General features: G+C 48.0%; 1 protein-coding gene across 2 annotated transcripts in view; it reads right to left on the bottom strand.

Annotated features, from left to right (window-relative positions):
* Positions 1-1,018: 1,018 nt before the first annotated feature.
* The window catches only part of ASTN1 (astrotactin 1), a 315,493-nt gene continuing 303,721 nt past the window's right edge, over positions 1,019-12,790 (bottom strand). For both annotated transcript variants that reach the window (XM_044267351.1, XM_044267352.1), the window contains exons 22-23: positions 5,667-5,850; positions 1,019-1,477 (exon numbers count right to left, since the gene is read on the bottom strand). In XM_044267351.1, the coding sequence (XP_044123286.1) occupies positions 1,240-1,477; positions 5,667-5,850 (422 nt within the window). In that variant the 3' untranslated portion in view covers positions 1,019-1,239. The remainder of the gene's footprint in view (positions 1,478-5,666; positions 5,851-12,790) is intronic.

Genomic DNA, 12,790 nt, shown 5'->3' with positions numbered 1-12,790 from the left:
TGTGGCCCTCAAAGCTCTTACAGGAAGGCTGGGCCGCCACTTACGGCCGTGGCAGCAACACTAGGGTCATGGGGTGGAAGCGAGAACTTGTAGAACCTCTGCTGGCCTGGCAGCTAGGTAGGAGGAGAAGACAGCGGCATTCTCCTGTGGATGGCCATCCAGAGAGAGGACCTGCAAAACTAGCAAAATAATTAAGCAAACTGAGCAAGGGAGAAACGGACATTAGGTTTTTTGCGATCAGTAATCGCTTTCATTCACAGAAACACTGGCGTGGGGGTATCAGCACCTCCTGACCCAGAGCAGGTGTTGTCCGGGCTGAGAGACGCAGGCGCTAAGAGAATGCAGGCGTGTGATGCACACTGGTGGTCTGGAGAAGTTCATCCTGGAGGCACAGGAGCTATTAGACAATCAGTTCTACTTCTTCTCTAGAATGGGTTGCTAACTAGTCTCCCAGGTAGACTGTTTTGAAGGTACATTTGACAAGGAGCATTTGTTGCTTCTTAAAGATCTCATACTGTTTGGAGGAGAGGCAGAGATCTGCCGGAGGGAGATTTCATCCCAATCCCATCTTAAAATGGGTGAGGACCTAAAAATCCGAAGGCCTGCTGGGACCCATATTGGAGGCTCAGTTCACCTTTGAGGTGTGACTCGAGCAACAAGAAGGCCTGGGGGGAACCATGTGGCCTCCAGAGAGGCCACCCTCCCGATTTTCCCATTGTTGTCTTTCTCTGTGAGCTGAGCTTAGGCTCCCAGAGTGAAAAGCTTCTTGATAAATGCTTATGGCTGGGGCCTGGGGCCAGGCGGGTGAATTTCTGGCCTCATTTCTGTCCCCAGCTGTAATGGACTCAGGGACTCAGCGAGCCCAGGGTGCCTTAACCTGGTAGACCTTTCATGGGGAGCATGGCAGAGGTCTTGAGAATTGTGATGAACCTTTTGGGAATAAAAAATAAATGAAACAAATTAACTACAAAACAAGCCCCAAAGTAATCCCCGAAAGAGGAATGACACTGCATGAGGCTGCTGGTTCGCAGGTCTACTGATCATGCAGATGGAGAACATCATACCAAATAAGTTCTACAGGGAGCAAGGATCAGTTTCTCCCTGGTTTAGATATTGCCTCTCCCTGGCTTAGAGGTTTTAATGTTCCATTAAAAAATATTAAAAATCCAAAGACCAACCCAGATGTTCCTCTCCTCTCTTCCTGCTTCCTTTTGGCAGCCACCAGCTGGCATCGTGGTGCTAGATGTCTTTGCTGTCCCCATAGTCGTTGTAAGGGACACTCAGGGTCTGCTCCTCGCATGTCTTCCTGAGGTCCCGGCTGAGCTCTGACCAGTCAAGTCCATAGGGCTTGATCTCGCTGTAGCGGCAGCCCAGGTACTTAAGGGAGCCACGTCGCAAGTTTATCTTGGGTTCCTGAAGGAGGCCATTGCACCAACTGCTGAGATCCCCCAGCTGGGAGAGGATGAGGCCAGCTTTCCTATGGATGGAGCATGGAGGATACTTAGATTAGAAAGAAGAGAAGGTGGGGAAGGGCAAATAGGCACTGTTAGAGTGAGACTTAAAACTCCCGGAGGGCAGAGTCTGGTGTGTCCTGCTTCCTGTTCTATCAGGGGCACTCAGAACGGGGGGGGGGGGGGGGTCTTCCATAAATATCTGTCTAGCAGATGGATGGATGGATGGATGGACAGATGCATGGATGGAGGGACAGATGGATGCATGGATACATGGATGGATGGATGGACAGACGACGGATGGATGAGTGGATGGATGAAAGAACAGTCTGGCTGTGTAAAAGGGGCAGGCAGCAAAACAAAAGAGAGAAATAAAATGCCATAAGGAAAAATAAAGGAAAAGAACTACTATTTTAGTGGGAATTTATGCCCTTTTAAAATCATAGAGTTGGCAGTTTTGAAAGACAAATCAAATCCATTTTCTTTACAGCCAGCAATTTACCATCGCTAAATGACAAATAATGTGTTTGAGTGAACATTTCCCTTTTCAAGGCTATTTTAGAACTAAGCAGAAACAGCTGATATACTGAACTTTGGAGGGTATCAAATGTAACTAATTATGCCCGGATGGAGGGCGTGACAGCGAAATACAAGTGAAGACAACAGTGCCCTTGGTGCACACTGACACAGCCCTCCCCGCCGCCCCGGGGGGAATGCGGACTCTCTGAGGCACACGTGACCTCATTAGTGTGCAGGTGTGCTCCCGCTCCATTCCGCCTTCTCCCTTGGAAAGCCAGGAGGCCACCGCCACCGAGACCCAGTCCAGAGAGGGAGAAGGGGAGGGCTGTCGCAGATCACCACGGAGGAAAAGGAGTGAAGGAGACCGAGGTTGCTCCAAGTTCGCACACCCTGGAGCGCAGGGATCCCTCCGGGCCAGTGCAAGAGCCTGGTGGCCTCTGCGTGCAGCCTGGGGAAGGAGGCTGTCACCACAATCGTCTTTGTCTTGCTGGTGCACAGCCTTCTCCCCCGTGCCCCTGCCCGTGAGAGACTCAGGGGCTACTGACAGCCAGCGGTCAGACCTCACCAGCTCTGAGCGACGGAGCAGCGTTCCCTCACTCAGTTCTGTTCCTCCTGTTCTTTGAACCCTGAAGTGCCCAGAGACCCACAAAGTTTCTCTTCTTTGAATGAGCTCCCTCCCATAAAATGCCATTCTGAAAAGCTCAATGATCAGCGACCCTTACAGGATTTACCAGCTGCTCAGCTAACTTCTCATGGGAAGAACCAATGCTTTTCTAATTCGGTCACCAATTCTTTCCAGAAAATGGAAGTTTCTGCACTCCATTGAGAATAACCTTTCAAAGAACAATAAGCACATTCGTTTCATTCCTTCCCTTCTGTCTGGCCGTGACCACCACATTCCTGGGAGGACGTGCTGAGAGGGGCAGAGAGGAAGCTGGAGGGAAGGTATGGAGATCCAGCAGCGGCGTCCAGGGACGGAGAGAACGCCAGTTCATCGGAGGGCAGTCGTATTTTCTCCTACTTCAGTGGTGGGTCAGAGGAAGTCCAAGACTCCGCCTGCCACCTACGTAGCATCTCCTGCAGATGGCCTCTCCTCCGTCTATTGGCCTCTGCAGTTGGGCCAAGCAGGCTTCCAAAAGTCGTCATCAATGGGACTTTGGTGGCCCTTCCTCTTAATTTATCCTACTACATGTCATTAGTTGTTGACAAATTCTTGGAAGGTGGAGGGAGAGGGAGTGAAGGGAGAATGAAGGCTGAGTGAACATCGTCCTCAGGACAAGGACATGGGAAAAGAGAGGATTTGATTAGCCCATGGAGATCTTGTGGCTACTTCCATAGCTCAATTTAAAAAAAAAAAAATTAGGGTGCCTGGGTGGCTCAGTGGGTTAAAGCCTCTGCCTTCGGCTCAGGTCATGATCTCAGGGTCCTGGGATCGAGCCCGTGTCAGGCTCTCTGCTCAGCAGGGAGCCTGCTTCCTCCTCTCTCTCTCTGCCTAACCATGATCTCTGTCTGTCAAATAAATAAATAAAATCTTTAAAAAAAATAAAAAAATTATTTGTGTCTGCCCTTGATCATCTCAGAGCCTGTGGATTTCTTCTTTCTTAGCAGCAATGCAACCAATGCTGTTGTCAAAGTAGTTCAACGCACAAGTGAATCTGGAGGCCTCTGTGAAAGTTAAGGGAAGGGATTTAACTGAACTGAGGGGGTCGTTTCTGCCTGCTCAAAGGGAGTGTGTGGTCCACAGATCCTCTTCTGTTCACACTCACAACCAACTCCAAAGATGATGGATGCATCTCAAGGCAGAAGGCTTTTCCTTTTCAGTGGTTCTCCCCTGTGACACCAGAGAGTAAAACTTGATTTCCAGAAGCTAATGAAATGACACACTGTCTTCTAATACAGAGCCTTGAAAAACCAGCACCACATGAAAGGGTCTCCAGGGAGGAGAGTCTGGGAAGAGAATGTCAAGTCTGCAGCATGCCTTACTTTACAGGGGCAGCCACACTTCTTCCCCTGCTCACTTGCTCTATTAACCAATTTTCCTTCCGACTCTTGAGTTACAAGAGAGAAATTTTAAAAGCAATCCTAATGCCCTTGGAAATCAAGATGATATATGCAATGTTAGTGCTATTCAAATTGTGACATTTATGTTCCCTAACCAAGAACTGTATATATATAGTCAATAAATGTCAGAAGGAGGGAGGAAAGGGTGGGGAGCAGAGAGAAGAGAAGAAACAGAGTGAGGTGGGAGGGGGAAGGCAGCTTGGGAGAGAAGCAGAGAGAGAGGATAACAGTAAGCATAAGTAATTACGAGGGCAGGAGTAATAAGGTATGGAGCAGAGAGGACATATCTTAATCCGTATCTACTTTCTAACTCAGGGTTCGATTTCTTCTGAAACTGAAACAAAGCCAATGAGAAGTCCCTTACATATTTCCCTCTGTGTTTTGGTCCACAGCCGTGGCATCTGTTTTCCTGAGGACTATCAACTTTTATAATAACTGTAGGAAATAATCTATGGAATGCAGAAAGATTCTTCCTCAACTTACACATGAAATCACTGTGTTTCAGAAGATAATTCCGAGTTTCTTCCTTCTTTTAAAAGTTAAAAAAATAAAATAAAATAAATAATTTTTTAAAAAAGTAAGAGAATAGGAGGGAATGTCCTGAACAGTGGTCTTTTGGAGAGTTTATAACTTCAGGTCACGAGAAGCACACTGACACTTGGTCTCCCTCCAGTGCGATCAGCAGTCAGATAGATGGGACAACATTGGGTGATGTTTTCATGCAGCATCTTGGCAGGAATGCAAGAATTCTTTAAGTGCCAGAGAATTCCATTCCATTGTGTTGATAGTCTTCATTTGCTTTCCATTTTTCTTTTCCTTAAAAAGAGTCAATGAGCCACCCCCTTTTTATCCCTTATGAACCCCTAAATAGTTCAAGAACATATAGGTACCAACATTCCATGCAAGCCTCTTTCACTGACTCTATCTGATAATTCCAGTATTTCCACCAAAATCTGTTTTTCTCAGAGCAGGAGTATGTAGCCATGATGAATCGAACAAAAGGAAGGTGGTTATCTGTACACACTCTTCCAATTTCTCTCTTTCTAAGAATGCTGTGTTGCAGAACCTAAAAGCAGTGGGTATTGAGTATTGAAAAGTCGTGGCCTTGGGGCCAGGGGATGCTGGCAAACACCGTACTGTCCTAACTTTGGCCAACAAAGATGTCAAGGTGGGTCTGGGCTACCTCCACGTTGTCTTTCCAAAGGATGTGCAATTTAGCTGAAAATACGTCTGTCAAATGCATATTGTATATGCAAAGCTCATACGTAATAAATACTTTCGTGTAACTTCTTCAATAAAATTCCTAATTTTCTTTCACAAAGCGAGGAGGCTCCCAGCATCTACCGTTTTTTAGCATTTGGAATGCTATGTCAGCGTGATAAAGAGGTGGCTGAAACGGGTCAAGGGCAAAGATTTTTTTCAGAGTTCGGGAAATGTATTCATGACTTTCCTACTTAAATACAGCTTACCCAAAACTAATCGCTATGAACTGAGCTGTATAAAAGCACAGGACTTATTTCTCTGAGCTCCTAAGGTCACCCAGGAAATCTTTGTGAATCCATGGGTACAGGAGGACAGGCACAGAATTTCAAAGAGCCGAGGTTGTGGTAAGCGGCAATGGAGTTTCTTGGTTACCTGGGACCTAATTCGTCCTCACACCGCCAGGTGAATTCTCCAAAACTCTCATAGTGCAGGTTATAGTGGTAGAGGACTCGATGTAGGGTGGGGGAGCCCAGGTCCAGGAGGGTGTTATAGGCCGTCTGCTGCTCCTTCCCACTGGTGTAGCCGTTGAAGAGATTGTAGATCTTATCTGCTATTTCTGAGGAGGGAAGAAAAGGCAAATAAAGAACATTTTAAATGCACGGATGTAGCCACACAACATACATGTGTGCATGTGTATGGAGACCTGTGTCTACTTATATTTACACATATACGCGTGGGTGTGTGTGATGTGTGGCTTAAAGAATAAGAACCTGGAGCCCGGAGACCGTGGTTTGAGTAATTCACTTTTATCTCAGCCCCACCGGGTGTGGCTCTCTTTTCTAAAACAATGAAAACCTTCAACTAGAATATCTCAGGTCAACTTCAGTTATAATATTCTTTGTCTTTACCCATGTTTCCTGAAAATACAGTGCCTACAGCAAAAAAAAAAAAAAAAATCACAGATGAATACTTTACTGGCAAGTGCGGTCCCGGGGAAGCTGGAGGGAGGAGAGAAGGAAATGAGGCCAGAGAGGAGTCTGAGGGAAGGTAGGGGGCAAGCTAAGAAGCAGGTGGTGTGCTTTGCGGGAGAGGAAGCTGCTGGATCCCCGCTGGTCCTTCCACGGGGAGAAAGGAAGACTCTACCGTCTGCTCCCATCTTGGATTGCCCGGTGGGGACTTCTCACATTCGGCCCCATGAAGTATTAGCTCCCCTCAACTTCCAGATTATATATGTTGGGGTACCAAGTGGGTCCTGCAAAAGCACAGGGAAGCTCGGGGGGACCGAAATTTGACTCAGGGATGGAGGGAAGCACTGTCAGGTGAAGCTTGAGCCACGTGAAGAACCAGGAGTGGCCCCCATGACTACAGACCGGCAGAGCCTTTGCTGGGGCTGCCTGGACCAGATACAAAGACAAGCTCGCAGCTGTGTGTGACACAGAGGCAGAACCTGGTACATCCTGCAACTCCAAATAAGTAATCTTTCAGTTTAATTTATAACTCTTCGCTTTCTCCTCCAAGGCATACACTGCTCATGCGGACTTGGTGATGTGGCAAAGTGGCGATGAATTTGTATAGCCTTGGCATTTTTTCCTACGGAGCTTGAAGTCCTTTATCATTAAATGTTTTTGTATTAAACCTGTCAGAAAGGAGATTTGTTCACATTCCCTTCTCAACAGCTGGGAACTGAGATCTGAGAACAGAACTCTGTCTCCGATCCAGTGTTAAATCTGGGAATGAAGAAACTAAGTCTACGGGTTTCCAAGCCAGCACTTTGCCCACTCGACCCCCTGTCAGCCAAAAGGCATAGCAACCTGATTCCATGTCACAATTCCAAGTGAATTTTGGGCTGTTGGTAATAACACAGTCACCATTGTAGGGGTTTTCTGGGTTGGAAGGAAGAAAATTTCTACCCCTACCTACTCTGTTCAGACACTGCAATGATTTCCTTATTTTTCTATCTTGCCCATTGTCTATGCGGACAGGCGCCGGATCTTACTTCCATGTCCTGAGTGACTAGCACAGGCCCAACAACAGAGTAGATTACAACAGAGTAGATTTAAAAAAGTGTTAGTTAAATTAATGTAATTCATGATCTTTCCAGTGATCTCTCTCCACCCCAGGCTATTCCAATCCTTTAGCAACCAAACTCTCATAGCCAGCATCTTAACTGCATTATAAATAACTTCGGTCCAGAAATCCACTCAGATTTGCAGGATTTTTAAATTCTCAGGTTGTTAAAATAGGATCAAGTGGACGATGCCTTAGAACATAAAGGTCTATGATATCGCCCGTTACTTATTAATGGCCTATCAATTGTCAAGAACTTCACATATAGTGAACTCCAATCTTCTACCAACACTGCAAAATGGATATGAGTGTCCCTCTCCTCCACATCTGGACATTCAGTGTGAGAGAGGCCAGGTCACCTACCCAAGGTCGTATAGCCAGTGTGGGCTCAAGTCAAATTTTTAAAACTGTGTCTATCTTCCATCGCTCTTTTGTATCAATGCTCAGGGGATGGTAGTGTTTGGCCAATTTAAGAAGATATAGGAGGCAGAGTCTTGGGGAATGCAAATCTGGGGTGACCATTTCTCGTAGAGGATTTTTCCTAGTTGGCCCATAGATGCCAAGTAAGAGGGAGTCTTGGTAAGAATGCACAGGGCTCCTTTTTCCTGGAGTTCAGACAGAAGCAGAAGGACAAGTCTAAGAGCTGTGTTTCCTTCCTTCCTTCCTTTCTTTCTTTCATTTTTTCTCTCTTTTTAAGGATTTTATTTATTGAGACACAGAGAGAGAGAACATGCATGAGCGGGGTAAAGGGCAAAGGGAGAAGGAGACCCCCCGCTGAGCAGGGAGCCGGATGTGGGCTCGATTCTGGGACTCCGGGGTCATGACCGGAGCTGAAGGCAACCACTTAACCGACTGAGCCACCCAGCTTCCCTGAGCTTTGTTGATTTCAACGGGAGGAGGGGGACATGTACTAGATGAAAGAATGGGGGAGGAAAAATGTGGGCGATCAGAGCACAGGCCAGATAGGAAGTCTAGGTTTCCTTATCCCAGGCTTTTTGTTGATGGCTCTATGTTTTTATTTCTAGTGATTAGAAATAGCATCCCAAACCCCGGGCCCCGGTTATAACTGTTTCCGCCGAGGAACAGAGACGGCTGAGGAGGTGTTTTCCAGCATATTTACTATTCTCGTAACACAACGGTAATATCTAGCTAGAAAAGGCTGATCCTTCCCCCAGCAGCAGCATGCATGCCTGAGACCAGGTGGGAGAGGCCCAGGCACCACCATAAATCTCCTAAAACCAAGATAATCTAACTCTGGGGTGTGCTTACAAGCCGACATCCATAAACGGCATGCTATATTCAGAAGGATAAACGCTAGGTTCCTAGTGCATGAGTATTTCTGGTTCCTCCTATTTCCACTGAGAAAATTTAGGGATATTATTTCATTAGCTTTCACTGCATCTCAAGAAGTCATTAACTCAGAGAATGGAAAAGAATACAAGGTATTTTGAGTTGTCATTTTACCCAGTTTCCAGCTTCACAGAAGTCTTGGGCTATCCAAAATAAGGATCTGTCTTCCCTGTCTTTAAAATGCAAGGTGCTCAGGAACAGTTAAAATGCACGTGGAGAGGGCACCTGGGTGGCTCAGTGGGTTAAGGCCTCTGCTTTTGGCTCGGGTCGTGATCCCAGGGTCCTGGGATGGAGCCCTGCATTGGGCTCTCTGCTCAGCAGGGTGCGTGCTTCCCCGCCCCCCCTGCTCCCCGCTCCATCTCTGCCTGCCTCTCTGCCTACTTGTGATGTCTCTCTCTCTGTCAAATAAATAAAATCTTAAAAAAACAAATTTCAAATGCATGTGGAGAGACAGCAGGGAGTCTGCAGACAGGGCCTCATCAGGGAAAAGAGAAGCTGAGTTACTCGTTATTAGAAGGGAGCCAGGACCTCTCAGACAGCAGAATAAACCATGGGGACTGAAGTCCTCAGGCCCAGAGTTATGGTTAAGAACTGGCACCACAGCATCGTTTGCAAGCCACAAACTAGCTGTATGGCCTTGGACAAGTCACTTAACCTCTCTGGGTCTTAGTTTCCTTTTCTGTTCAATGATGATGAATGATACACACCTTCTAAGATTATGGTGACATTAAAAGTGACCTTAAATGTAAACCGTTTCTGCAGCATAACGTCCGGACCCAGGAAGCATACCTTTATTCATTCACTCAATACAATTTTTCCTGAGGACTTAGCACATGCCAGGTCAAGGAGAAACTGACAAAATTCCTCACCCTCGAGGCCCTTACAGTCTAGTGGGAGGGGGCTTTTCCGGAAGCAGCATACATCACCTGGACGATATCTTCTGTGAGGAAGTGGGAGGAAGTCAGGCAGGAGAGGGAGGCATGAGAATGTTGTGTAGGGCCCTGAGATTTTAAACAGGGTGGCTGTGAGAGGTCTCAGGGAAGAGATGACCCCGGGGCTGAGAGTCGGAGGAAGGGAGGAGATGAGCCGCAGGGATGTGTGGGGAAGAGCATGCCAGGGGGAAGCAAGACCAGTAGAGAGCTCCCAGCCTCTGGGCTGCATAATTGAAAATAGCAAATAAGCCATTATAGTATTTGGAGTAAGATGAGTTGAGAGAAGAGCCAGACAATAGGAGATGTTATTTTATTATTATTATTATTATTTATGATGATGATTAATCGTTACTGGTTCTCCAGGAGATCATGCTTTCCCCAATGCTATGAGAACACAAGAGAGCAAGAGACTGGGGCAAATAGTCTTATTTGAGTGAGAGGAAGTGACTTCCGGGGCAGAAGTGAGCTTTTATTCCCCAGCAGTGGCTGTGAAATTCACCATGAAATGAGAATCCTGGAAGGCGCCCATACCACCAAAAAGCGCTCCCCTGATGCTATAACAAAAATCCCCCGAGTGGCACCACTTTCATTAGTCGCTGGGTAGGGGTGTGGGGCTGAGAACTCAGTCTGTCCTCACTGAACTGAATTTCACAGAATTCCCTTTGAAAACCCGAGGGCAATGATCTTCGTCATTCTTGGTGCTGTCCCCACCACAAGGTCCTTTCCCCCACCCCCAGCCCTTGTGCTCCCTTCTCCTGCCGGCCGCGCCTCTCCAGGCTGCTCTGTGCTGCCTTCACAGCCGTGACGTTCTACCTCGGGAATCAAACTTGATCTCCACCCGGAAGGCCTGTGAAACCGTAGATTGTTGGCTCCCTCTGGAGCCCCTGATGGAGTGGGTCTCAGATGAACCTGAGAATTTGCCTTTCTGACAAGTTCCAAGGTGCTGCTGCTGCTCATCCAGGTCACATTTAGGGAACCACGGCTCTATACGAATTCATTCTCTCAAGACGTCCCTTGCCTCCTCCAGGACCAGCAATATGGCAAACAGCTCTCCCCTTCCCCTTGACCTTGGCAAACACTTTTCTCCGTGTCCCTGTGTTGGCAGAAACCTGCCCGAAGCTTTCTCCCACACAGAGGAACCCTCCCATGCCCCAGTCTTTCAGCTCTTATGACCTCCTGCAAACGATCTACTGTTCTCTATGCATATATATACAAAAAAAGTCCCACCTTAAAAACTCACCTGCCTCTTCCTATTTCCACCCGCTCACTTACTAGCCACTCTTCACATCTGTGGAAAAACCTGGCGTCCGGTTCATTCCCCACTTCATTTCTCATCACCATTTTGGGTGGCTTCACTGTCCACATGAAAAAATTCTTTAAGACTAGACCTGTCCCCAGACCCCCAGCCACCTAGAGTCAATCGTCATGTTGGAGACCTTCTGCAGCTTTGAGACGGTAAACCCCAGTATCACACGTGGTGAACACAGCCCGCTTCCAAGCCTCCTGTACTCCCTGCCCGCAAGCCTGTCCTTCAGCCCCAGGTATTAGCAACTCCATCCCCTCTGGGCATCAACTCCGCATCTACACCCTTCTCTCCCTGACATAATCCACAGGGCCCATGGCCTGTGCCCGCAACCAGCTTGCTCCCTCCTTGGCCTCTTCTCTGTCTTCATCTAGGATGCTGGGTTCTGCTGGGGGACAGTCACAAGCCATTGAACTAGGCAGTTCTGCTCAGCCTGCCTTGGCATGACTTCTTTCTTTCCTGCTTCAAGCCATCAGCCAGTCCTTTTGGTTCTGCCATCAAAACAATTTAGAGCCAGAACATTTCTCGCCACCCCTCTCACAAGCATCCTCTCTCCTCTGTCCCTGCCATCGCCTTAGTGGCCCCTGGACCTGCTACTTGGAGTCCACTCCCAGCACAGCAGGTGAATGAGCCTGTGAAACAGTAAGCGTGATGACGTCTCTCTTCTGTTTGAAGTACTCAGTGTTTCCCTGCCTAGTCCCAGGCCGAGTCCCAGACCCTGCGCTGGGGTCCCATGGGATCCACCCCCCACCCCCAGCCCCTGGCAGCTCCCCACCACCTTCTCTCCTCCCCATCCCTCGCCACTGCAGGGGGCCTCCTTTCTCATCTTCAAAAACACCACACATCTCTGTCCTGCTGCTCCTCTATCCGGAATGATCTTCCCCTGGGTATCTTCACCCTCTTCCCCCCAAATTCTACTTTCTGCACTGCCTATCCCATTTCCCTGTTAGTCAGTCTCCATAACATTCACCATCTGAAATATCTGTTTAACTATTTTTTGTAACATGTTGCCCTTGCTGACATTGAAGCTCCAGGAGACAGGCGTTTTGTCCCCTAATGCCTAAACCATGTATGAGTCGGGGCTTAATATATGTAGTATGATTTGCTGCATTTATGAAACCTGATTACACCATTCCAGAAAACACATTCTGTAGTATCTAGTCCCGGGGCTCCATAAATGGCAAAGGAAGGAAAGGACAGGAATTTATGTTCAGCCTCAGGAAAGAAGGACGGCGGTGGGGCACGAAGGGTGAAAGCTAGCCTTCACTTTGTGAAGCTCCGCAAAGAGCTCCTGCAAGGCCACCCTCGGCCGGGAGATGAGGCCAGTCTCTTTGCTGACACTAGGCTGCTCTTCCCCGGGAAGGACGCCGTCAGTACAATACAGGTGGAACCTCCCTTGCTCGGTGGCTTTTTTGCCATGACATGGTGAAATCCTTCACCACCAGAAAGTATCTGCTTTAGGAAGAGTGTTCATGTGAGGATTAGTCTGGCTTCCTGCTGGGTAATCAGGAGCTGAGGTCCTGCTCTGGGTCACTTAAAAGCTAATTCCCACTTATTACTAGGTTTAAATTCAGACCCAAGTGAGCTCTATTTATTATCACCCTCTGGGTTTCAAGGAGGCAAAGCATACGGTTTTCTGGGAGAGCGGCTTGAACTGTATCAATTTCTGAGGCTCCCCTCAAGGGGTCCCCCTCGTTAATCTTCATGGTCGGCATACAGGACTCCCTCCTTGGGGAAGAGGGAAAGCACGAGGGGATGCCACCTCCTTCTCTCAGTGGGAAATTGACTCGCCTGCGCCCCGCGGCTCTGCGGGGCTTTCAGACCCTCTCCTTTGTCGGGCAGCCCGCATGGGCAGAAGCACGGCTTGGTTCACTCTGGGGGCTGGAATTAACCTAAAGGAGCCC

The sequence above is a fragment of the Neovison vison genome, chromosome 10, assembly GCF_020171115.1.
Source record: "Neovison vison isolate M4711 chromosome 10, ASM_NN_V1, whole genome shotgun sequence".
NCBI lineage: Eukaryota > Metazoa > Chordata > Mammalia > Carnivora > Mustelidae > Neogale > Neogale vison.
The sequence above is the reverse complement of the archived record's forward strand: the minus strand, read 5'-3'. Positions and strand labels throughout refer to the sequence as shown.